The following is a 26924-nucleotide window of genomic DNA, read 5'->3' on the forward strand; positions in this document are numbered from 1 at the left end:
GAACCCAAACTCAGCAGGGCAAATTCCAAATCTCTAACACCTTAGGGTCTCCAACACAACTCGGGCTTCACTTTCACAGCTGCGACCTCTTAGGGATTCTTGCCTTCTCAGGCTCTCGCCCAGGCACTGGCCTGCCGCATGTTGCCTGGCATCTGCCGTTCTCCTTAACCATGGAGGAAGCTTCCACGGCCCCTTGATTTCTGCATTCTTCATGACTCTAAAACCAGAACCATGCAGACGGCGTTCTGTTGCCACGATCTGCAATTGGCTTCTCTAAAGGAACAGAACTGATAGAGTGAACATACACAGCTTATGTATATAAAGGGAACTTATTAGAGTGGCTATAATTATTACCAGCCATGGTCTTAGAGGTCGAACAATGGATGTCTCCCAACAGGCAAGGTAAGGATCTCAGAGTTCTTCAGTCCATGAACTTATATGTCTCGGCACTTCCAGTCTGGGGCTGCAGTCCCAGCAATGCCTGGAGAACTGCTGGTTTTCAGTCTGTCTTGGAATCCTGAAGAAACAGGTTCTAACACAAGCAAAGGGATGCCCTTTTCTGTGGGCTGCCACCAGCAGGTGTGGCCTAGTTTTAGGGTGCATGGTCCCCGTGAAATGATCCCGTCAAGAACCTCCTTCACAGGCATGCCCAGTTGCTAGAGTTTTAGTTGATTCCAGACATAGTCAATTTGATGACCAAGATTAGCCACCACAGTGTCCCTCTTACATTTGGTGCCTAAAGCAAGTACCTAGTTTGTCTCATCTACACATCCTGGGTCTGAATCCTTCACCAAAGATACAGACTAAAGAGTGAGTCCAGAGAAGAGGCCAGATTAGAGGAACGAGGTATGAGAGGCAAGCAGAATTCTCCTACCAAGTCAGGCCTCCAAGGAAGAGGCGACTTCAGTCTGAGCCTACCCAGGATGTGTGTGTTTGAAACAGTCTGCATTTTTTGCTAATTATTCCATGTCCCTCATCTTCTTTTTGAGATGTTTCCTAAAGATAGGCACCTCCATTGTACCATCAAGTCCCCTCCAGAACTGTAACCCATTGATTAAACAGCCGGAAGAGACCAGCTTGGAGGCGTTGAGCAGTTATGTTTACCCAGAGCCCAGCTTCTGGGACCCTGTCACAGAATCAGCTCGTCCTCTCAGGAACATATTTTCAGCTGAGCCACTGTCCCCTGGTAAAGCTCCGCCTCCTGTCTTCTCATTCATGCAAGGCCTGGCATGTGCCTGGCACTGTGCTAGGCTGACTAGACAGTAGGAAGGATTGCTGGGTGGTAGTGGCACACGCCTTTAATCCCAGCACTCTGGAGGCATAGGCAGGTGGATCTCTGTGAGTTCAAAGCCAGCCTAGTCTACAGAGCAAGTTCCAGGACAGCCAGGGCTGTTACACAAAGAAACCCTGTCTTGAAACAACAACCAAAATTAAAAGGGAGAGAGAGAGGGTGGGGAGGAAGGGAAGGAGGGAGGGAGAAAGACTTAGAGCTGCGGATCTGGGCTACCGAGATAACTGTCTCAGGCTGATACTCTTGGAAGGAATCCTAGCCTGGCCTGATGATTCTCACATGCAGGAAGCCAGGGTTGAGGTGTGAAGAAGCACTGGGGTCAGTTCTGAAGGACAAGAGTGGAGAGGCAGGGGACACAGGAGCAGACGCTACTTTAGGACCTATGGAAGTATATATGGCATGGTCCTTGCCCACGGGGAGTCGATGACAGATTGAGGACAAGTTAAAAAGAACAAGATTTAAGCCCACTGCCATGAAGGAAATGGGAGCCGGGGCACGCAGAGACTATGATGAAGAGCAGAAGAATGACACCCACTGCTCGGGCTCTCGGTCAGGAAAGAGCAACGGCCTCTGTGGAACGCTGGCCCCTGAGGGGTGGAGGACAGAAAGGATTCTTGCAGGAGAATCAGTGACCCTAGGTTAAAGGTTCCAGCTGTGTCCAGGGGACAGCTGGGCTAGAACTGGTGAGTTGTGTGTCAGACAAGTAAGGGGAGGGGGTCTTAAGATCCCTCAGCTGGACTGCTGGGACCCCCCGGGGTCCTCAGAGACCCATCCCTGATCTCCAACACTTACCTTACCACAGCTCTGCTGTGCAGAATCCCATTCCAGCCAGAGCCACCTATTTTCTGACCATCTTCTGCTTACACAAAACCCGGCTCCAGAGACAAGCCGGGGACATAAAGGGAGAAGAGATGAAGATTCATCGGTGCCACAACCAGCTCTATTCTGGAAAAATTGAAATATTTTGTATGTAATGACAATGGAGTCACTGAGCGACCTTCCCAGAATAACTTCCCAGATATATGATGGTGACAACAGCCAACCCATTGGTACTGACATGCTGAAGGCTCCCCAAAGCCACCACTTAAAAAATGTCTCCTATGTTATTAACATTCCGCACTTGGGGATGTTTATAGCTCGTCACTGTTATCAACAGCAGCAAATTTCAAGAACCTATAAATGACATCACCCCAAGAGACAGAGCCTGCAGCAAGTGCCATCAACCTGCCCAGCCAGGCTCAGACAGGAACATCAAAACGGGCTTATCTGATGAGTCCCTAGTGCACCCTGGGCCCGAATCTCCTATCTTCCTCTCTCACCTTGACCACCCCCCAAAGCCCTGGTTCCATATGCATCCACTTTGCCCACTTCTCAGGAGCTGTCAATGCAGCTGAGAGGAGGAGCTGCCTGGCATGCCATGGGGAGTCTTCCACTGAAGACTGGAGCTCCAAGACAGAGCAGGTGTGGTACTCTTGGGGGCTGCGGTCTTTCTGCTGCATGGTCCCAAAACTCTTTGGAGAGCCATGTCCTGAGTTGGTGAGATAGCTCAGTGGGTCAAGGGGCTTGCTGTAGCATATGATGGCTTGAGTTGGATCCCCTGGTGTAGTAGAAAGGGCCACTTGTTTGTCCCGGCCATCCAGAAATGAAATAATCACACAGAAACCATATTAGTTAAATCACTGCTTGGCCCATTAGCTCTAGCTTCTTGTTGGCTAACTCTTACATATTAATTTAACCCATTTCTATTAATCCGTGTATTGCCATGTGTCTGTGGCTTACCATCTTGGCTCTGGTGGGGCTACCTGGCTTCTCCCTGACTCCACCCTTTTTTCTCCCAGCATTCAGTTTAGTTTTCCCTGCCTACCTCTATTCTTTTGCCCTATTAGGCCAAGCCAGTTTTCTTTATTCACCAATGGTATTCACAGTATACAGAGGGAAATCCTACATCACCCTGGATCTCACAAGGTGGAAGGTGAGAACAAACTCTACAGTGTTCTCCTCTGACATACACACACACACACACACACACACACACACACACACACACACACACGAAGGACTAGATTGTCTCCTGATTGGTTGATGGTCCATTTACTCTTTCACTTCTCATCCATCCTTATCACAGCCCACTTGCAGGTGGGGTGGCCATGTTGTATGAATGCCGGGGCCACTGGCAAGATACGAGGCAGTGGTTTTCATCTCACAGGTCAAGGAGACAAAGGAGAAGCTTGGGACTTCACATGTCAGATCCATAAACTTCTGGCCCCCAAGCCAGGATCAGGAGGCAGGGGGCTGAGAACCTTAACCTTGGGAAGAAATGCAAGCCCTATCCCCCACCCAGATCCTCCCTCTAGATGATGATGGACATGGTTGGTGGAGACAAGCAGGAAGTGTACAGCAGACTGACAAAGAACTGGCTTTTTGAAAGCAGCAGATGTGACCGTTCTGCAACCATGCAGCCCTATAAGCATGAGTTGTAAAGGTCACCTGAACTGATGCAGGTCAAGGGACAGGTGCTTCTTGTACAAACACAGTCCTTGCTAGAAAGCCTTACTGTCTGAGAGGAGTAGTCTCTTCTTTTTTGCTGTGGACTTTAAGTCTCAAAAAAAAAAAAAAAAAAGGAAACCCTCAAAGCTGCTTGGTTTGGAGAGAGTCTGTCTATTAGGAGGAGAGGTGAAAGGTCATTTGGAGATGTGGGGGAGGTTCAGAGGAGGTAGCATGCCAAGAAGTATGTCAGTATTGTCAACTCCTGGCCTTGGCCAGCCCTGCCCAGAGTGGCTAGTCTCTGACTCCCCCAGCCTCAATTTCTCTCTTCACCAAGGTCTTCTGAGACCTGCCATTCATATCCAACAGCATGGATATTTGTGGGGTGCTCTGTACCAGATTGCTGGGGAACGCTAACAAGATAATGAACGTGGGAGGGCTTTGGAAATGTCTAGTGTTCTGTAAATGTAAGAGATTACTGTTCCCGTTCACCACCCCTTTTAAAAGGATATTTTCCCTCCATTCAGCCAAATTTAACTTGGATGATGAAGAACCGAGCCTGGGCTTCCCAGCTATAATTTTCTTGCTTCCTTGTGCCTCTGAATATTAAAACACAAAGACTCACATTGCTGAGAGGAACCCAAACAGCAGCCTATTAGAGGTGTGATGGCACTGACAGAATTCAAAGTGATATTTCAAGCGGGGCGTTCTGTTTATATAAACCTTGAGAGTACTGGATGAATGTCAGCAGAACTTTGAAATTAAAATCGCTCCTTTTCCATACGCTGCTCGCTCTATTATTGAGCCTGTGTCTTGGGTAGCCGTGGAGGTTAGAAACCACTTGGGGTTTACTTCATAACGCTGGAAATGCTTAGAGATGAGGAAGGAAGGCTCGGCATCTTAAATGGCTCTGCGCAGGGCAGCCCAGGCATGCAGGGCTAAGCCTGTTAAAACACAGCCATCAGGAACTCTGTCCAGAGTGCTGAAAAGGAAGGCGTCCCAGAGAATGAGTGACAGGAGGGGGTTGAGTGGGGGCGTGGGAGCTTCTCCAAGGGCCATTTCTGTTTGCTCTTTAGAATCCTGGTGGGGAGAAAAGGGTACCCTGGTAGGCAAAGCCCGCTGTATGAGCTGGTGTGAGTGGGGCCCTAGCAGATGGAAGGAAAAAGGTGAAGGGGAGCTGAAGATGAGAAGGGAAGTTGCTGAATGACAGCTACCCTGGAAATGAGAGAGGTGCGCTTGGAAGCTGGAGGGACTGAAAGATACAGTAATAAAATAGAGAGATACATTCAGTGATGGCAGAAAGATAAATGGAGCAAGTTATATGCAGGGCTCATTTTTGTGCGAATATTTGGGACTCTATAAAATAAGGCTATTTATTATAAATCTGTCTTCAGAATAAGTCTTGCCACTATGCATATGTCACCTGCAGTGAAACCCACCCCCAGATGTGGAGGGTTCAGCTCTGGAGACCAACTTGACTGACAATGATCTTTCTATCATGGCCCTCCTTGTGAGTGCTGCTGGGAGCCAAGAGATTCTGTGGTTGGGCCACTTTGGCAACCTTGACCTTGATTTCCAAAACAGCTGCTGCCACTCTGCAGTTTTCTGACATCAAATCAAGGAATGTTTGTGTGTTTACAACCGAGAAGGCTTTCTGTAGTTTTTCATACCCAAGGGGTTCTTCTACCTGCGCCTCTCCAAGGCCAACAGGTGAGAATAGACTGTTGGTCGGAGCTCTGTCCATAGTGCTGAAATTGAAGTCCATGTACAGGAGTGTGTGCAGGAGGGTCGCTCAGGGTGCTATTCCTGGGGCTCATTTCTCTTGCTCCCTAGAATGTTGAAGGAGGGAGATGGCATACTCTAAGGGGGCTGTGTGAGCTGGTGTGGGTGGACCCCTAGCAGGCAAAGGGGGAAGGAGTAAGGGTATGTCAGCAAAGAGTCAGGCAAGACAGATGGAAAACTCCAGGCACCTGTCAACCTTTTTCCATGCATACTGAGTGCCAATGAACCTCTGCCTGAATTGGTTTGAGGCACCCTTCCTGGGGCCCAGGGAATGATGGGAAGTTGTTAGGAGCTAGTCCTGGCTCTGAGAAGGCCTGTGTCCTCTATCCCTGAGGGTAGATATGCCAGTTCAATAGCTACTCTTGACCACAGTTTCAGTGTCTGCTTTCAGATACCCAGGGTCAACTGGGATCCAAACATATTAAGCAGAAACTCCCAGAAGCAGGGTACTCATAATTTCTAAGTTGCATGCTGTTCGAATATTGTGATGAAAGTTCACACCCTCCCACCCAGCATGTGAGTCATCCCTCTGTACAGCCCATCCTCACTTCCATGAGTCATGCCCATTAGTCTCTTAGTGTCTGTCTTGTGCATCAAATCAGCTGTCCTGGGATCCGAGTGCTTACATTCAGGCTGATTTTTCTTAGCAATGACTCCAACATGCAAAAATATTTTTGTTATTACAAAGAGAACACCAGGGCACACAGATTAGAAAGACGGGGTAACTTTGTCACTCTGTGACAATGCCACGGAGCATACAGGACACAGCTCCATTCACCTGCTTCCTGAGGGTCATGTCTACACAGGAAGGAAGGGCCTCGGTGGCAATAAATGCTGCAAAGGCAAAAGCTGCTGCACCCACCATAAAACCTTGGAATATGATTCCTAAATGCTGGACTCATTCACAAAAAAAAACCAGGGGTATCTGGAAATGAGTTCCCCCTCCCCCAGAATAGACAAGAGTTAGACCCTGCCTCTAAGTTCTCTCTATAGACGAGTTTACTGCTCCCCAGTCTTGACAACCGAACATGGTACCCAGAGAATGAACAGGCGCTGGGGTCATTGTGGAGTCTGGTGGTTATCAGGAGGTTTTTCTCCCCACTGAATGTCTGAAAATATTTGGAGACAATTTGTTGTTGTTGTGACCCTTTGAGAATGCTACTGGCACTACATGGTAGATGTCAGGGGTGTTAGGAAACATATTATAGAACACAGGGCAGCCCTCACCAATAAGGAATGACCCAGCCTCAAACCTCTACAGTTGTGAGACAGGCATCCAGAATATATTCCCATGATGCTTTGCTCCCTACAGGAGGATACAAAGTAAGATGGTTCATCAGCTAGATGTGGTTAGAAGCTGGAAGACATAGACCTGCCTTTGTCCTTCTTTCTTTACCTCAGATGACTTTCGTTTACTTTCTACAAATATGCATAGGTGTATAAAGAAAGTGATCTGTGTAAGGGGACCACCACCATTGGAGAACAGATTCATGTTCAGCCGCCCCTGTGTCTACCCCAACAATCATGACTGGGTATCCCATAGCACTGGGTGGGATGAGGAAGAGGAGAGATGGAGGAAAGATGGGTTATGAAGGCACCATTGGAACCAGGGACCTCCAGGTGGTCTTCAGCTGAGGCTGAGATTGGCTGGTTCTTAGCTAGGAAGCACTCACTGTTCAGGAGTGAGTCCAGGGAGAGCTGAAGCGCTTTCTTGAGAGATTGAAGCTGGCAGTTGGAGCCAAGCCAAAGGGTCCTCTGTGAAAAGCGTTTGGGAAAAGACACAGAGGCAGACATGGAGACAGGAAAAATGGCAACAACTCCTAAGGAAAGTTAGAACTATGTGGCATGAGGCCAAAGTCCATGGGAGGCAACAGAGTACTGGTTGGGGGCTGGGACACAGCAGGGAAGAGGGGACTAAGCAAACCATGGAGCTTCTCCTAAGGCTGACCCAAGGACGAGAGGCTGCCAGTTCTTGAGGAGCCAATGGAGGCTTAGGCAAGTCCCCAGAAGATACCAGGAGACCTCAGACCTTCCCGTTTCTCAGTGACAGACCACAGCTGTAATTTTAATTTGTCTTGGTCTCATGAGCACAGAGAACTTCCCTGATGGATGGCAATGTGGGGTCCCAAGAATTTTCCATGAGCTTCTGTGTCCTTGCTAAGTTAGACACCAGCCTGAGAAGGAGCGAGGGAGTCAGACCACCTCACATCCTTGTCCATAACCAGCACTGGAATTGGCGGGAGCCAGGTGAACAACGCCCTGCAAAGTTAATTAACTGCAATGTCAGTAGGAAGCTAAAAAATTAATTTCCTCCCAAGTGCCCCTGCCTGGTGACAATAGGCAACATCCTTCATCAACAGCTAAATGAGGGTTGGGAAGGTCCGTGTGCTTCCTGGAGGAACAAGGATGCCCAGCAGGGGCCAGACCCAGTACCAGTGCTTTAAGAAGGTAATTTGATTTAATCTGGCCATGATTGGCTGAAGAATTCTGGGCACTATCTAGGCTCTGTCTTGACATGGTTTCCTTTTGCCTCTAGGGACAGAGTGAGGAATCTTCTCTGGACAACCTCAGGCGGCACTGTAGTCACACTCTACCTTTGGTTTTCTAGAAAGAGCTGTCCAATAAGGAGTTATGAGTTTCTATAAACAAAACAAAAAGGCCCAGGAAAATTGACACTCACCATAACCCTTCCCACAGAACTGTGAGGCAATATGGTGGTCACTTGCAGGCACAGGAGGCTAAGAGACATTAAACAGCTTTTCCAAAGTCCCAGCATTTAAAGTGACCCAAGGGAGGTGTGAGTCAAGGTCTGGCTCCACCCCCAGCTCCCTCCACCACGTAGCAGCAAGCTGGACCACAAGAGCCCTGTGCCTTCCTACCCTGAATTCCAGAATTAGTATCTCTACTGAACCGACGGATTCGCTTGGAACCCTGCCTTCTTTCCTCTGTCATACTAACCACTGACAGATAGATCATTCCTGCAGAGCAAGCCTTAAACAATGGGAACATGGTGACTTCCTGCAGGGCAAAACGGTTTCATCTCATGCAGCTTCTCTGCTTCGAGAAACATCCCTTTCTGGTGATCCGATCTCAGTACGCAGAAGTTTGCCTTCTGAGGAGAGATTGAATCTTGACTTCAATGGAAAGCCTCATTCAACATTAAAGTGTTCCTGGGCCAGTTCACTTACTCAGCAAATATTTACTCAGCCTTGCTCTGGGCCCGGTGCCAAGCCAGATACTGGGGAGCCAGAAAGTCGTGAGGCCACCATGATGGGAACTGGCTTTTATCAGTCCTTTTCAGGCTACAGGGACAGACCTCCCTGAGCTACTTCCACCGCCTCCTCCTCATCCCCCTCCTTCTCTTTTATTGGTTTATTGAGATAAAGCCTCACGCAGTAGCTCAGCCTGACCTGGAACTTACAATAAACCCCATGTTTCAGCCTCTCAAATAACAGCATTACAAACATCTACCACCACATCTGGGAATTATAACATAATTTAGGGGCTTTTATTTTTTCGGTTTGGGGGTTATTTTGTTTCTTACCTATGTTTCTCCTTTTGCTGTTTCCCTGCATGTTCACCAATGGTCTGTGTCTGCCCTACAGTGTCCCTCTCTGAGCCATCATCCTGAAACCCTGCACTCTCCTCTTGGGTCTCCCAGCAGGTGGCTTCTCTGTCACTTCAGCATCAGCATCAGCATCATCTCCTCTCTTCACAGCCCTCTCTGGGCTCCCTTGAGGAGTTGTGTCCTGTCTCCCTCCACCTCCATGCTCACCTCTTGAGCCTCACTCAGAATCACAATCACCTACTTCTTCTTTTTTAAATATTTATAGTTTGTCTCCGACAGCAGAAGCTATCTTGTTCATGGTAGATCCCAACCATAGGCCAACCATAGGCACTGCGGAGTTCTCCACAGTTACCCGTGGGAGTGAGGGACCAGCCTCTGAAGTAAACAGAGGAGGAAACTCTCTGATGGCCTGGTATCCTGGGTGATCCTAGAAACCTCTCTGACCTTGCAAGTTCACTGATGGGAAAGTCTGAGATGGTGCTACACCCTCAGCCCTAGACAGCAGGGAAACACACATGTGTGCGCGCACACACACACACATGCATACACAGTCCCTTTAAAAAAGGCACATGACACAATTAGTCTAAAAACGTCCTCTTTCAACTTTGCCTTTTAGCATCCCCTTTTCTAACATCTTCCCCAAGGAGCTGCTGGCTCGATGTCCCTTCAACCACAGGATTAATTGTCATCCTTCCGTAGCTAGTGTCTCTTAACGGCTCCATGACAACCATACTTCGCAAATGCCAGCCAGTGTTTTTGCCAAAGGGATTCTACCCCTGCACAAAATAGAACATTCTGAGTGAAATTTAAACACACTTTGAACGGCACTGTTCAGGATTTCTTCACACTTCACAAATGCTTTCTTTGCAAACATGGGTGTCCCAGTTACCCTGGGTGGGTGCCAAGGCCCTCAGCCCAGCGTCTGTTTTCTCAGCTTTCAGGCAGCCATGGTGAGACTTGAAAACAAACAGGATGTGAGAGCTGTGGTTCCCCCAACCAAGGAGGGAGTGTGTGTGTGAGTGTGTGTCTGTGTCTGTGTCTATGTGTGTGTGTCCAGTTGGTGACGGCCACCAGAACTCTACCAAGAGATTCTTCGGATCTGGAAAGAGCACGCCTGCCACATTTAATTTAAAGATGGGAGGAGTGACTAGCGTAGACAAGGTCAGACAAAGCATCTTGCTCTGCTCCCACAGTGAAAGCAATTCTGGCATACCCAGCCTTAGAAGTGTCCTGAGGGGTCTCGGAGCATCATCCACTCTGCATCCACAATGGCAGAGGAGAGAAAGAGAAGGAAGTCCATGGATAGCCGGGACATAAGTCACCCACAGGACATGCACTTACCCACAGAAAAAAAAATGCCCAGCACCAACACAGAGGCTCCCAGCCTTGGTCCTTGCTGAACACCCATCCATTCACTAGCCTCATGGCCAAAATGTTCTGTTCGGCCAGTTACTCAACCAACATTCCTTGCCTACAGACTTGGGTGAAGTTCCTTCTGGGTTAGGTTCTGACCTCAGGAAGCCTTGGTTCTAGACCCAGCTCAGATCCAGGAGAGGAAGCTGGGCGACCTAACTGTGCATATAAGGTGTTGGGAAGATGACATTCTCTTTGGTTGGAAGATGGTGTTGTGGTGGAGCTGGTATTTCCTGAGCAGGTGGTGCACAGTGGGAAGGGCAGGTGACAGGAAGAGCAGGCTGAGGGGTCCCCAGCTTCAGAGCTGAGGGGTGTAAGAATGTGCTTGCTAAGTGTGTGATTTGTGAACTGGATGGACTATGGAGACATTTGGTGTCAGGAATGGGGTTGTGTTCACAAGAAGTCAGGGGTTACAGAATATCAGCACCATGGCCGAGACTTGGAAGGTGGCTCTCACAGTCAGATGGGGTGATCTAAGGCAGAGAACCTACCCAGCACCCAGAGACAACACAGCGAGGTCAGGCAGGGTGATAAGTCAGGCGGGGTGAGAGGTCAGGCGGGGTGAGAGGTCAGGCGGGGTGAGAGGTCAGGCAGGGTAAATGGCCACAGGAAGAGAGGATAATGTTTCCTCCCCCATCACCGCTTCTGTTCCTCAAGCGACTTTGCAGACATTAGCAGCAGCAGCACCTAGGACATGAGGGTCTAGAATCAGAGCTACCTGGTGGCTCTGTGACTCTATGCTGTCCCGGGTTGGTCTTCCTGAGCAATGCCCAAGAGATGATTAGAGCAAACTGGAGACGCCAGCTCTTTGGAATAGGGGGGTCATCAGCTCCCAGCAGACTACACACATCTCCCCATTTTTGTCCTTAGAGTCCATAGGAGAAATGACATTTCGAGGCAGTGCTGGTTCTTGGGGACTCATCTTGCTGCTGCCTGCAGAGCTGGCATCAGTCTCTAGCTTTAGGAGGCAGCAATGAAGATGGATTACTCCTCCTTTTCCTTCTCCTCCTCTCCCTGCAGTACCAAAGATTGGACCCAGGGCCTCATGTATGCCAGGCAAGCACTCTGCAATTGAGCTACATCCCCAACCGCTCTAAATTTTCTATTTCTGACAGGGTCCCCTGGTCTTTGAACTTCCAATCCTCCTATCTCCACCTCCTCCGTAGTTGGGATTGCAGGCATGCTCCTCCATTCCCGGTTAAATATGCTGTCTTGATCCATGTTGGTATTCACGACATGAAACCCCACTGGCATTCCCTGCAAGGCTTGGCTCTGAGGAAGGGGTACCCAGCCAGCATCTCTACAGAGGGGGCAGCTCCAGCTTTGCCTGTGCCGTTAGCATTGCAGCGCCGTTGTTACCTGAGGAAGGCTTACAGGTTATCAGTGAGCTACAGGAGCCGTGGGAGAAAGGATAGATAAAAAGGGGTTTTAAAGGAAAATAACAAAAAGAAAAACTATATTTTCTAATCTGAACCCTGCCCTGTAGTGGCTTTGTTAACGCCAGTTCCTGTTTCAGGACCTAAACTGTTCAGGGCCACAATGATAATTCTTCATCTTCACATTAAAAAGAAGCAAACAACAAAAAGAAACATACAGCCCAATTTCACCTTGCTTCCCTCTAAAACCACCACCGGAATCTCACTGTCATGGTTGCCAGAGCATAAAAAATCCTATAACTTCTCCATGGACTGGGCAGTCAGCCTGCTTGACAGCCAGGGGAGAATTGAGGTTGGTGTTTTTAATAGGACCTTAAGGAAGCATCCTCCAGGGACTCCAGGGCAGGGTGAAGGCGGCCCAAGCCCCAACCTTCCAGATGCCTCTGCTTAAAACACCTTCCCCTCCTCGCTACTATCTGGAGACAATGGGCAAGAGGCAGGAACTCTGAAGAATTAAATTCAGGTCCCCTTTCCAGCTCAGAAGGCTCTCCCGCCAGGAGGCCTGTTTGCAAGGTTAGGATCATAAAAGGAGGCACTGATCAGGAAGCTAGCCCTGTTCTGAATGTCATTTGAGTGGACTCTTTGAAAGCAGGAAAAGTACAGCCATTGTTTTTTGGGAGGTGCACAGGATGCCAGTGAGGGGTGGGGAAAAGATGCACCCCCCCGTCTTATTCTCCTGCTGTCCATGGGCCCAGTCACAACCTCTCTCAGTTTTTCTAGCTGAAGTGGAAGAGGGGATACATCCGTCACCCTATTCCATTCTAGCTCTATCAACCTGTTTTAAGGGGGAGAAACAAGAGTCACATGCTTGGCAAAGCCCTTACCATCTTTCATGGACCAGTTAAACTACACCAAGCACCCAGCCATCACCAGAGAAGGGCTTGAAAGGCCCGAGTCCCGTGATGCTTACCACCCAGGTGAGGACTAGCCATGAACCTCGTGGCCCCAAAGAATCCCACAAAGTCGGGTGATGGGGCCAGGAACGGTCACCAGCTTCCTGATCAGTGCCTCCTTTTATGATCCTAACCTTGAGTTCAAAGAGACTCGTGAACTGTTTCCTGAGAACAGTCCTTGGGAGCTAATCTCTTCTCGGAGACTGCATTGTGATTGGTGGAGAAAGGTTCAGAGAGGCTTCTCTCAGCAACCAATGGAAACGGAGGCAGACCCAGAGCCAAGCATTAGGCGGGCTTGAGGAATTCTGTCAAAGAAAGGGGTTATGGGAGCCAGAGGGGCCAAGGACGCCACAAGAAAACCCACAGAATCAACTACCTTGGGATCATAGAGGTTCACAGAGACCAAACCAACAACAGAGAACTTGCACGGGACTGACCTAGGCCCTCTGCATATATGTTACAGCTGTGTAGCATGGTTCCCAGTAGAGGGAACAGGAGGTCTGTCTCTGACTCAGTTGCCTGCTCTTGGGACCCTTTCCTCCTGCTGGGTTGCCTCATCCAGCCTTGGCAGGAGAGGAGGGGCCTAGACTCATTGACACTTGACACGCCCTCGCTGGCAAATACACAAGGAGGACTGCACTTTACTGAAGAGAGAGAAAAAGGAGTGGGTGGGGTGGTGAGGTTAAGGAGAGGGACTGGGAAGAGAGGAGGGAGGGAGGGAGGAGGAGAAACTGGGATGGGGATAGGAAAATCAACTCATTAAAAATTTAAATAAAAAAGAATGGCCCCTGTGTAGTATCCTGCCATTTCTTGCACATCTCGTGTCTTGGAAATAATCATACCTCCTGGCTATTTGCAAAGAGCTTTATAAAGTGGTCTTCTGTGCTCGCACATCAACTCCCAATAGGCAGCGTCTGAATCTCTTCGACTTTGCTCCAAATAGAGGTCCTAGAAGACCTTCGAGACACTTTGTAGCAATACCTTGAGACAAATTGTTCTGGGAGAGCTGGTATGTCAGGAGTCCCCAGTCTGAAATGTTAGGGCTGCTTCCAATGCTGCTTCCTTTACCCTCACAGCACCACACCTGGCTCTTCAGGCGTTTGTTTATTAGTGTATGAGCATTTTACCTGCATGTATGTATGTGTGCATGTGCATGGCTGGTGCTTATGGAAGTCAGAAGACGGCATCAGAACCCTTGGAATTGGGGTTCCAGGTGGTTATGAGCCGCCCTGTGTGTGCCAGGAACTGAACCAGTGTTCTGGTGTCTTCTGCAAGAGCAGCATAGGTTCTTAATGTACCATCTCTCCAGCCACATGACTTAAAAAAAAAATTGGATTCTGGGGCTTGAATTTGGGTCCTCAGGTGAATGGCAATCGCTTGACTGACTGAGCCATCTCTTCCTTTTATAGGTAAGAGTACTGGGGTGCAGGGACATGAAAGACCACAGGTAGGGAGTCTCAGAACCCAGATTCAAACCAGCTCCATCATCTGGGACACACTTCTTTAAGCTCCAACAGACCAGGGCTCAGAGGGTGGGGCTTGGGAAGATCAGTATTCTTTGCAATTAGGGTTACCTGTGTGTCCAAAGACCCTAGCCCATAATCAGACCTTCTGAGGGTATTTTCTATGAAGTACTTACCACCCAGCACCTGGAGCACCCAGCTCCACAGTGATGGTGGTGATGGCCGCTCATCCGCCACATAGGCAGGATGGAGAGAGAGAGAGAGAGAGAGAGAGAGAGAGAGAGAGAGAGAGAGAGCGAGCTGTGGGCTCAGAGAAAGATGTGATCCTTTTTCATAGTCATGGGTCTCCATGGCTACAGTAGAAGTCTCCACTTGAGCTGACTTCAGTGTGAAGCAGTGTATAAGAGCTCAAATTCTGAACAATCTTAAGGTGTGTTAGCTTCAGGCATGTCTGAATCCAGATGCTCTATCAATGTCATGGATGTTTGTCAGGGGGTTTCTTAGATTCCGTGTGCTGGTGACAGATGGCTCCAGAAGACAGCCTTCATCATCTCCTTCCCATATGCCAGTTCATCCCACCTCTCCCACCTAGATCTTACTGGTTCCAGCAGCTTCCTGAAGCCAGGGGCTTCTGTGAACCACTGGGGTTCCCCAGCTCTGGCCTCAGGCCTGTGTAGGTAGTCATCTACTCTCCCGCAGCCATTCCTGCCTCACCCGCAGGGACCCATCTCCCAAGTTAAGTCTGCTAGAAAAAGCATCCCTACCCCACTGGGGCTCAACCAAGGTCCAGAGACCTGGCAGTTTCTGGTGGGCTTTAAGGTCCCATTCCTAAGCCAGTTTCTGTGGACTAGAGAATGGCTGACCCAAGCTGACTACTCTGAGGTGTACGTAACACCCTTGCTTGTGTGAAGGAGGGGAAGTGGTTTCCCAAAAGAAAATCTGTACACCTCCATCCACAGGACCCAGATGCCCCAGCCACGTCCAGCTCTGCCCACATGGTCCTGAGTGGCTAACTGATAACACTCAATGCAGTGGAGACAGTGACACACGCCCAGCTTCTTCCAGAGGTGTAAACAGGAGATGGTCAAGCATGCTCCAGAGTACAGTGGTTCCCTAGAGCCAACCTGTTGATTGCGTGATACTACTGGGGCCATGGTTTTGAGTTGATATGTAGTCCATGAACAAGGAGAGATGGAGATTCTGGAAAGCTAAGGGAGATCACGGGCAAACTCAATAACAGGTGGGGCTTCTTTGAGGCCAGCAAGGTTATATACCCCATGGGTTTCACTCCAAGAAAGAAATATGTCAGAGCGTCAGGGACTGCAGCCCTCAGAGCCCTACTAATCTGACTGCCTTGTCCCCAGGCTCGCTTGGCCAGCATTGTGTACCCTGGAAAGCACTCTATAGCATGAATTCTAATTGATCTTAAAAACCTGGAGTCAGATATAGGGGTTAATGCTGAAAGATCAGAGAATCAGAGCAGTCGGCCACATTCTTACCTCTACTGAATCCTCAGACCAAAGGGGTGACCCTGTCAGTCTGAGGAGACTGAATGCCTTGAGTTCCTGACTCCTCCCACCTTATATTCCTCTCTCTGCCCAACCATAATCCTTCCTGTGTCTACCTCCCTAGTGTTGGTATTAAAGGCGTGTAACTCCCAAGTACTGGAATTAAAGGTGTGAGCCAGCACTGCGTGGCTCTGTTCCTCTTTTAGACTAGATCAATCTAGTGTAGCCCAAGGTGGCCTTGAACTCACAGCGATCTTCCTGCCTCTGCCTCCCAAGTAATGGAACTAAAGGTGTGTACCACCACTGCCTGGCCTCTATGGCTAACTAGTGTGGCTTAGCTCCACACTCTGATCTTCAGGCAAGCTTTATTTGTTAGTTCACAAACAAAATATCACCACAGGACTCCTTCCTGTAGGACTTCAAAGTACCCCCCACAGAAGCCGGTGGGTTCTTATCCCTGGACTTGCTGGAAGTGCTCTCACGATGACCTCCAACAAACCAAAGCTTAGCTCAAGGTGAGAACAGGAGGCAAAGAGGACACAAACCAGCAATTCAGTCCAAGCCCAGACTCTGCCAACCATAGGACACAAACCACCTGCATCCCTGGCAGGCACCTAGCAATCAAAAAAAATGTATGGATGGACACTGGCCCCTGGCAGACACTGACCCCTGGCAGACACTGACTCCTGGCAGACACTGCCAGTCCTAGGGCTTGCAGAGCATCATGGGGTCTCCTTGGCTGGGTCCAGAGGGAAACAACCCAGATACCTTGAGTTCCTTCTGACACTTCTTAGAGAACAGACATCCAGGAACTAATGATGTTTTTCAGCCCACATTTCCTTCAGCACAATGAGTCCCGTGTCTCCCGTTAGCCTGTGTGTGATGAAATGGCCTCCAAGAACTCCAGGGTGCAGGGGCACCTTTAATCTTAGCTCTGGGACTGTGAGGGGACAAAGCACTCGGCTACCTTCTCATCTCCTTTCGGACCCACAAAAGAAAAAGAAGAGTAAACGAATGGGAATGACACTTCTTCTCTCTTTGTTTCTGAGTAGAGAAAATCTTATCACCATTTTCCAGGGACTGTCCTCACCTCCTCAAGGGCAGCCTGCTTGCCTTTGTAGACTAACGTCCCTAGCAAAGGCAGCCTCTGTGTTTCCTTCCTAGGGGTACACCATCCCACCTCTCCTGCCTGCGTCCTTGCTGGTCCCAGCAGCATCCTCTGACCGGGGGCTTTTGTGAACCACTGAGGTCCTCTGGCTCTGGCCATCCCAGCCACTGCCTTGCCTCACCTTCCCTCTCTGTCACTCTACCCACCAAAACTACCCCCACAAGCTCCGACAGCCATAACAGTTTAGTGTCATAGCGAGGAGAGAGATCGGACAACTCTTCCTTGGTTGCCCAGGGTTTTAAGAAGCTGTAGCCTGATCAGGGTTGTGTGAACCTCCCTTCTGTCCATCTGGAGTGTGTCTCCAGACAGCCAGGGTAAACTGTGTAGCAGGAAGTTCTCCCCAGAACCATACGTCTGTATATTTTAGCCTCCTGGGAGTCTGCATAGAACTTTCTAGAACTTTGGGGGTAAATCCATGCAGGCAGGACCCTCTGACTCTCACTGATGCGTGTGCAGTTTTGTCTTCTCTGGCAGAGATAAACTGCCTTTGGGGTGCCCAGGAAGTGCCAGAGCCCACGCAGGCCTGGGGCTCCACGTTTGTACATTCTTCTCCTCCCTTACCTTCCAACCAGGGAGTCAGAGTCAGCCAGACCCTCCGCCGGCGTGGATCCCGGAACCCCACACCAGGTGGGAATTGTTTAACTAGATTCCCGTGACTGGAAAATTCTGGTAATTGTGTAATAACAACAGCAACAGCGCTCAGCAATTACCCAGGGTTTTTCATCTTCAGGCCACTTTACCCACATTAACTAATTAAGTCTCCCAGCCTCCCTCGAAAGCAGGAAGGGCTGCCGGCCCAGCTCCCCGCCAGTGCACATGATCGCTTAATGAGAGCGGCCCTGCGACAGGGTGGGGGGCTCCCAGGGCAGCTGGCCTCTACCCCAAGGGGCACCTCCTAGCCCCTTCCTGCTCATCCACCAAGCTCCCCAGACCCTGCGGGGCACTGACAGGAAGCCTGTTCCTTGTATTGGAATGATAATCCTAGACCCGGCACATGATACAGGGCCTGATTCCCAGGAAGGACAGTTGACCACGGAGACCTGTTGTTCCCAGGGGTGCCAGACCCCCTCTTTTAGGTCCTACCCTCTCGCTCCTTCTCAGTCTTCTAATTCACGCTCCATCATAGCTTTGGGACCTCCCTACAAACCCTGTCTGACACAGACCATGTTCTGACCACTGTGAGTAGTTGATGCCAATACAGGGCCACCTGAGGCCTAGCCCTACCCTGAGCTCACAGGCTGGTACAGGATGCACTAAACCCTGCCTCTTTTCACACCAGCTCCTGGAGCCCACAGGCCTCAGCTGGCCTCTGGCATCAGATTTTGCTCCTGGGCTGTGATAGTGACTGGGCTGCAGCAGCCCTGGGCGCTAAGACCCAGAGCAGAGCCCCTCACTCACCGTCTGTCAAGCCTCAGGGAGCACTGTAGAGTGAAAGGGAGGAGATGGGCATTTAGCTGGGGTGCGCTAGAATCTCTATCCTTCAGACACACTCTCCATCCTGGGACTGGGTAGCAGTTGCTCAGCATCCTTGATGCCTGGAGGACTAAACCAGACAAGGTCAGGCACAGAGCTGTCTTCTCTGGAGCGGGAGCAGCAGTCTGCCCCCAGCACCCAAGGAGGTACAGTGCAATCCCCCTGCAGGTGCTGGGTGGGGGGGGCACAGCACAGTCCTACCCCCAGCACCTAGGGGCAGGGAGAGGCGCAGCACAGTTCCCCCACCTCAGCACCCAGCACCACCCAGAGAGGGCCACAGAATGTAGCAATTATATGCTCTGCAGCATGAGAGGGTCTCTTCTGGTTTGTGACAGGGAAGTGAGAACAGAAAAGGAGCCTGCATCCTCTAGGGACCGGCAGACCAAGAGGACACACACAACAGGTGCCACATCACTGGCCCTTCACTGGAGCTGGAGATCTAGGGTTTTCTCCTGTTTTCTCAGCTCTAGTCCTGTGGCCTACTTGAACTCCATCCTACCTATGAGCCAGGCCTCTATGGAGTCATGAAAGCTGGACCGCCCTGCTGGGTGCCAGGAGAACCAGTTTCCTTTCCCCTGGAACCATCAGGCCCACTCCATTCCATTACTCCAAGCACAGAAGACAGCTGGCAGGCTGCCAGCGGCAGCTATGGTATGGGCAGAGGGGCTTCTCTCTACCATGCAGCCTGGTGGTGACACACCTGACACACCGGCTCCGAGCTGCCCACTGCCGTCATCCATCCACTTCCTGATAAATCCTGTCCTTCCGTCTGCCGGCTCCACGCTCCTGTTTCATGGGCTCCCACCCTGCTTGTTTATTCAGCACCCAGGTCCAGAAGGGAAAGCTGTGCCTCTTCAGATGGGGCTCGCAGGGTCGTCCAGATCTGCATAAATGGCGCTAACATGACAGATGCAATGGCAGAACGGGCTCTTGGCACACACAATGCTGATTTACTCGCTCCGTCCCCTCCCCTGCAGCCATTGCCTCCTGGGTTCTCCCCGCCAGCCCCCCACGGCAAGCAGGGAGGTGTGCGGCACTATTACATGCTATTATGACTTTCCGGGTAATGTATACATTTTCACTATCACACGAGCTTTCTCCTTCATTTTTCATGAGAACTGGCATGAGATTAATGATGGAGCCGCAGAAGAAACGGAGCGCCATGCCAATCTGATTTATTGACCAGTTAGTGTTGATGAAGCTGCAAACAAGAGTCAAGCAGATGTTGCAGCTGCATTTTTCTTTATCAAAACCAACCGCTCTTTGCATTTTTAACCACTTCTTGCATCGCCGGCCCCTCTTGCTCTATACAAAGAGTACCGGCTCTGAGCCTCCTTCCCAGAGAGGCAGAAGAGATGCAACCCGGGGAGCAGGGTGCTACCTGGCACCCAGGTAGCACTGGAAGTGGCCAAGTTGAAGACCGGGGCTTCTTGTTCCTGGTGACTTGAGTCCTCTCAGTGGGTCTCTAGCTCACCCCTGCACCCATAACTCATCCTGGAACCTGTCAGACACCCTGGGCGAGTATCGAGGTCTTCTGATCGGCTATGGCAGAGGCCTTCAATGTTGAGTGACGGTGGCAGGGAGGGGACCCCTTTCCTCCCTCCCAGGGAGGCGAGGGCTATTGAACTACCCTCCCCCCACACCATTCTGACAGAGCAAGAGCTGTGACCGAGGAGATCAGCCATGTGATTCATGTAGGGCCCTGACCTCTGCCCCTTCACCTCTCAGAAACCAGAGGTGGCTTGCTTCACAGGGCTGAGCAATTTGGTGCCCCTCAAGTCTCTGCTCATCCCATGGCTATCCCCGGCTTGGGTGCCCCCTCCTCTCCTTTGCTCTTTCACTCTGTTGGAGCTTTTCCCATGAGCCTCAGCTGAGGTCCAGTGCTCCAGGCCCCCGTTTTGCTATGTGCTAACCTCCCTCTCGAGGATTCTGCAAAGGAAGCTGGAGACTCCTAAGCTGGTAGGGATCTTTCAGAGAAGAAAAAATAAAGACAAAACACTTGTGGGCCGGTGCCCCCTAGCCAGCTGCTGGCCTGGCAGAGCATACAGAGCTGCAGGTTTGTGGCAGAGCCTTTTCATGATCACATGAGTTACAGGAGTGGTTGGTGAGCACACACACCCCTTGCACTCCTGGCCTCGGCCGTGGGCACCACACAGTCCCATGAGGGCAGAGCTATGGACACTTCTGTGTTCACACCGGTTCCACTTCCATTTCCTCCAACCCCCCCCCCTTTTGCCCACACCATCCCCATCGGCTTTCTAAACAGGAGCCCTGCCTCAGGAGAAGGGGTGGCATTGGCCACAGCAAGGGCCATAAGAACCTTGAGGAAGGGAAGAGTCATGGAGATCACTCAGTGAACAGACAGCTGACCGCAAGCAGCCTCTACCAGGTCAGGGCCCTCTGGAGAGTCAGGCACACCAGACAAGGGGCTCAGGGAGTCAGGGACAGAGGCAGCAGCTCCGAGTAAGTGAACGGCCTCCTCCCGGACCTGCCTGCCTGCACACAGCTTCCTTTGGCAGTGGCCTTTCCCAGCAGGTACCCATTGCAAATGACTTCTTGGTTAGGGGTGGACCCTGTGTCCACTCCCCCTTCTGTGTCCCGGGATGTTATCTGGTTTGAGCTTGTGCAGGGGCTTTGCCCCGTGTCACAGCCTCCGTGAGTTCACCTGTGTGCCAGCCCCTGTTGTGTCTGGATGACACTGTTTTCCTCAGCGCCACCCACCAGCTTCAGCTCCTATGATCTTTCCACCTCCTCGTCCTCACTCACAGCCCTGTGCCTTGCAGGGAGGGGGCTGATAAAGACGTCCTGTTTAGGGCTGAGTGCTCCGAAGATGCATGCTTTCTGAAGGTACGGTGCACAGCAGCCAGCAACAGCAGCCTCGGCAGGCAAGGGGGATTGGGAGACAAGAGGTGGCTGGAGAGAATCACGTGGTGCTGGCTGCTGCACCGGAAGCACATGTGTATATTTTATTCTCAGGCCCAGGGGCCGTCATACAGTTATCAGATCACACCTGATGATGTTAGTAGAATGGCTCGAGGAACAAGGAAAAGAGGAAGTGGGGAGACCCAAGAGAAGAAGGGCTTCCTTCCCACACCCGTACTGTCAGGTTTGGATGCCAGGCTGGAAGGCGTGTGGGCCGAGTGGAAGTGTCCGGCTGGCCGCAAAGGAAGCTGGCAGAGTTGACAGTGACGGAGGGGTGTGGAGGGAGGAAAAGGAGAACTGCTCTTTCGGGTGAGGATGGGGGCATGGTGGTGCCATCCTTCACTCAGCGTGGCCTGGAAGGAGCCAGGTGTGGCCGTGCAGAGTTGTGCCTTGGCCACAAAGAGGCAGGAGAGGAGCTGTGTGCAGGCTAGCAGGAGGCGGGTTCCAGTGGACAGAGTCCAGCTGGAGAGGGGACTGGGAATCCTTGGGGGCTTCAGGTTTGTGGCAGGATAAGGTCACCAAGCAGGGAGGGAGGGATGGAGAAAAGAGAGAGAACCAAAGACCCAGCACCATGCTCTCTACCTACCCCAAGGCATCTGTGAAAATGGGGACACGCCAGGGCTCCCAGGAGAAGCAAGGATTTTCCCACAGGTGACCTGTCTGCTACTCTGTTCACCCTCCCTCTCAGGAAGGACTTCAGGCTTTGTTCTGGTTCAGCTGGGTTTTGGTGGCCACTGAGAACATCAGGGCTTTGGGCCATCCGCATGCTGTTGGGTTTCATCCAGAGACAAGGCAGGATTCCCACCCACAGCCCCAGTGAGAGGGATGGGCCCTGCTTCCATTTATAGCTGAGATGCTACAAGCACCAGGAGTCAGGAGGGGAAACTCCAGTCTGTGGCTCTTTCCAGACTGTAGAACCTCGGACTGGCTCAACCTTGGCTCAACCCCTTGGCTCCCCCAGCACAGTCACAGACCACGACATGGGGATACCCCCACTCCAGCATTCGAAGCCCTATCAGAATTCCAGGATATCCAGGGCTCAGCTTCAAAGTGATTTCCCTTTAAGGGGCAGCCTCTAGCTTCGTGGAAATCCCAGCACTGTCCTTCCACCCCAGCCCACATCACAGCTGGCAAGAGCAGTGGGCTGCTCTCACACTGAAATGAGCATTCCACGAAACTGATGCATTGGAACACTAAGGAGAATATATTGTCCTGCCAAGAGCACCCCATAAAGTGTATGGCTAATGAATAAAGCCACAGTGTTGCCAAGAAGAGGTGTGTGCCCCCAAATTGTGAAAAGAAAAAAAAAAAAAAACAAAAACACTGAAAATACTTTGTCTTAAACTGGCCCTAGCCAGTAAGGACTCCCCTAAGGATCCCCAGCACTGGCTCCCTGGGGTGGAATCTGGGACCCAGCACTACCCCTCTCCCTCTTCCAAACCTAAGCCAAGCTCCTTGGCTTCCAGGGGCTGGACGTCCTGGTAATTGCATCAAAGCAATACAGAAAAGCGGGCTGACAAAAGGCCCTGGGGCAGGCATGTACCACCAGAAGGGAGCTGATCTAAAACCCTCGAGTTGGTGGTCAGGACGTGAGTCCGCCGGCTGCTGGGTCTGTGGATCTATGAAGTAGAACGTGGATAACACTCAGAGTGAAAATGTGGGGTTGGCGGTGGCATGGGGACTCCTGCCTGTGAGTCAGACCTCAGGAGACTGCAGTAGGGAGGTTGCTGTGACTCTGAGGCCAACATAGGTTAGATAAGTGAACCAGCTTAAGCTATAGTGTGAGACCCTGCATCAAAGATGGATGGATGATAGACAGACAGACAGATGAATAGACAGATGACGATGGATGGATGGATGGATGGATGGATGGATGGATGGATGGATGGTACATACATATATACATACATCAATAGATTGATAGATACATAGATATAAAAATGTGTCCATATTCAGAATTGCTTCCTACCCTTCCTGAGCCTGACTTCAGCAGACCTCGAGTCTGGAAAAGGGAAAAGTCAAAGTCATAATTTGACCTGTTTTCATTTCTCTAAACCTGAAATGACTCTGCTATTGCCAGGGCATTATATAATCCCAGACATGAGAACAACCAATCAACTAGTCCGCTGATCTGTCCATCAAATCACCATGCCTTGGGAAACCGAGAGTTGAAGGATTAGGGAAGTCCTCCTGGAAAAGGAGGGCATCCTAGACCTGCCGGGAAGGAACGAGTGGGGGCTGGCTGCACAGAGGGTGGCAGGCAAGTCTCAGGGAACTTTCTAGAAGCCTGAATGCAGGAACTCCGGGCTGCAGGCTAGGGTGCACAGACTTCACACACAAAGACTGCATCTCCCCCTGGGTGGTTTGCAGGCTGCCTCAGGCACCCAGACTGTGCTCAGTGGGCCATGGGGACCAGAAAGAGCCAGAGATTTTCATCTCTCAGGCTCTTGGCATCCCAGCTCCCTCCTGCAGAGCCAAGCTCCCTCCAGGGACCGGATCAGAGGAAGCCCCAGGCGGCCAGCTGATTCCTGCTGACCTTTGATCCTTCCTCTTATCTTTCCTCTTATTGCTCAGCAGCTGGCCCTGTTGCCAGTCAGACCCAGGCTCCAGCAAGAACCCTCAGTCAAGTCCTGGCTTCAGGGGTGGGGGTGGGGTGGGGCAGAACTGGAGGCTAGGATTCCAGAGAGTCACCCTTCAGCCACCCTGTCCATTCGGTGGGCATGGCAGACGCACAATGCCCACCTCCTGCCGGGCATATTGCAAGAATAAAAGGAAATGAGGAGTAGGAGAGCAGTCAGGCTGAGCAAAAAGCAACCACCAGATGTCTTGGCAGGACCCGAGTTTGAAGTCAGAGCCCTGGCTTCCTGCCCAGGTGGGTCCCTCGCCAGGCACAGAGCTCTGGGCAAGCGACTTCACAGAGTTCCCCTCTCCAGAGGGAGGCTGCCCTGCCCTGGCCTGCCCGTTTCTCTGGCTAGCATGGATACCAAATGAGATAATGACTGTGAAAATACCCTAAAAAGAATGGATCGGCCCACAGTGGCAGGGATTATCTTTATTATTAAGGAGAGCGATTTCCACAATCCAGAAAAGCTGCCATTAACAAGAAGGGTCCTGTTCATGTTGATTTAATTTCCTGGTTAACTGAGCGTTGGCAGGGAAAAAAAAGAAACATGTTTCAACCCTTATTGGAAATCTTTTTAAATTATGCCAGTTTGCTTTCTGACGCTGGTCATGGTATAGTCTTGAGTCTTTATTTATTAATGAGCTGATTGATTCATATTTTCATTTATTACTCTTGCTCTGGCATGTACTGCAGCCATGGACTCGGCCTCCCTCTGCCGGGGACCTTGTCCGTTCCTGGGACTTGAGTTTGGGAGAAACAGAAGCAAACACGGAGAGAGCCTATCATGTGGTCTTCCAGGTTCTCTTTGGCCTTTTGAAGTTTCCTTAGACTGTGGCTTGAGAGGGTGGCAGGGTTGAGCAAGTTTGTCCAGGAACATCTGTGAAGAGGAGTGCTCAGTTTGGATTGGAAAGCTGATGGATGGTTGTTTGCTTGTGACGCAGTCTTTTGTAGCCCAGGCTGGCCTTGAACTTGCTATGTAGCCAGCTATCTATGACCTGCACCTGGTCCTACTGCTTCACCTCCTGCCCAGTATTGACATCACAGCTGTTCAACACCACACCTGACTTGTCATGGTTGTTCTTAACTCGTTCGTGAGGCCTGGCATGGCCAAATAGACAGCCTCTCTCTCCTTCAAGATAGGGGGAAAGGCCGGGCGGTGGTGGCGCACGCCTTTAATCCCAGTACTCGGGAGGCAGAGGCAGGCGGATCTCTGGGAGTTCGAGGCCAGCCTGGTCTACAAGAGCTAGTTCCGGGACAGGCACCAAAGCTACAGAGAAACCCTGTCTCGAAAAAAAAAAAAAAAGATAGGGGGAAAGACCATCTGAAGGCCTTGGAGTCCGAGCTGTGGGTGGCCAAAAGGGGTGCCTGTGTTCCTGGGTTGAATCTGGTGGGGAAAGGCTGACCACTTAAATAGAACCCTCTGGAAGCAAATGTCCTTGAGTCTTTGGGCTAACAGCCCTTTCCGTTCTTAAGCTCTAACGTGGACTGAAGAAGTGTCTGAGATTCCCAGGGACAGTTGTCTGCTGGGTGAGGTACAGTGTGACAGGGGCTGTGTGCTGTTTATACAGGGGACAGTCCCAGGCTGCAGGCAGAGGCTAAGCCTGGAGAAGCAGATCTAAGGGTCTGGTGGCTGCTTTTCCCTTGGGTGCCTGCATCAGTGACCTCAATGATTGTGAGCCAGAAACATTCACTAAGCAGCAAGGGTGAGAAATGTGGGCTAGCCTGGGACCTTGATGCCCTCGGGAGACACAGCTCCATCTCACAGTAGTTGGAGTCCTTGGCTGCACACTCATGAGCCACTGTGTAGGTCTGAGGTTCTCATCGGGGCAGTTTGGCCTCTGAGAGCCCTGGATAAAGCCAGAGGCCTTCCGCAGTTGTCCCAGTGGGAGTGGAATGGCACATGGTGGATAGAGGCCCGGGAAGGTGCTCAGCATGGTCTCCTATGCCGTCTCCTGGTTACAGCCTAGAGTGCCAGTGCCGAGCAGGTAGTGTGGGGGTGATCTGCACCTGCTGTGTCCTCATGTTGCCAGTGTCTGCTCTCCCCACAGAACCCCGACATCGTCCTGGTGCACTACCTGAATGTGCCGGCCATCGAGGACTGTGGCAAGCCCTGTGGGCCCATTCTCTGCTCCATCAACACCGACAAGAAGGAGTGGGCAAAGTGGACAAAGGAGGAGCTCATCGGGCAGCTGAAGCCCATGTGTGAGTACCTCCCTGGACCCCGGTCAGCATTGCCCAGGGGCGCCTTGGGGACCCAGCACAGAGCCTTATTTTGTTCAGACATAGTGACACTTTGAATTTAGCTTTCACGACATTCCCTCCCTCCGATGCCTACAGTCACTTGATCCTCATAAGGATTGGTTCCGCATTGCAATCAAGGCACAAACCCTCAGACTCAGGCCAAGGAGATGGCTTAATCTGTGGAGCGATGCTATACAAAGAGTAAGAACCTGGGCTGATATCCCAGGCCTTCACAGGAAAAGCCAAGAGTGGCAGAGGTGGTGAGAGTGATCAGAGGTGAAGGCAAGTGGGTCCCCGGAAGCTCTCTAGCCAGCTAACCTGGCCTACCAGGTGAAGTTCCAGGCCAATGAGAAATTTTGTTAAACAAAGAGGTGGGAAAAATCCGAGGACCACCATCCCAGGTTGTCCTGTGACCTCCGTGCACACACACCCGCTCTGAACGCTCACGCCTCCGTCTCGTGATAGAAGGAGAAGACTCAGAGCACAGAGTAAAGCGAGAGAGAGCAGGAGTTTGTCTGCCACACACAGGAGCAGGGTGGGAGACAGGAGGAGGGGCAGTGCAGGGAACAGAATAGCTGCTAGAGCTGGCTGGCCCCGGCTCCCACCTTTGGCTGCCTGTGCTGGCTCTGCACATGGCAGCAGGCTGCTGGCCCTGGACT

General features: G+C 51.1%; 1 protein-coding gene across 1 annotated transcript in view; it reads left to right on the plus strand.

Annotated features, from left to right (window-relative positions):
* Positions 1-26924, plus strand: part of LOC126508204 (calmodulin-binding transcription activator 1-like) — a 509816-nt gene that overhangs the window by 379666 nt on the left and 103226 nt on the right. Inside the window, exon 4 of the mRNA XM_050153303.1 lies at positions 26073-26226. Coding sequence (XP_050009260.1) covers positions 26073-26226 — 154 coding nt within the window. The remainder of the gene's footprint in view (positions 1-26072; positions 26227-26924) is intronic.

Source organism: Alexandromys fortis, unplaced genomic scaffold (genome assembly GCF_014885135.2).
Source record: "Alexandromys fortis isolate MF-2015 unplaced genomic scaffold, M_Fortis_MF-2015_v1.1 scaffold_88, whole genome shotgun sequence".
Taxonomy (NCBI): domain Eukaryota; kingdom Metazoa; phylum Chordata; class Mammalia; order Rodentia; family Cricetidae; genus Alexandromys; species Alexandromys fortis.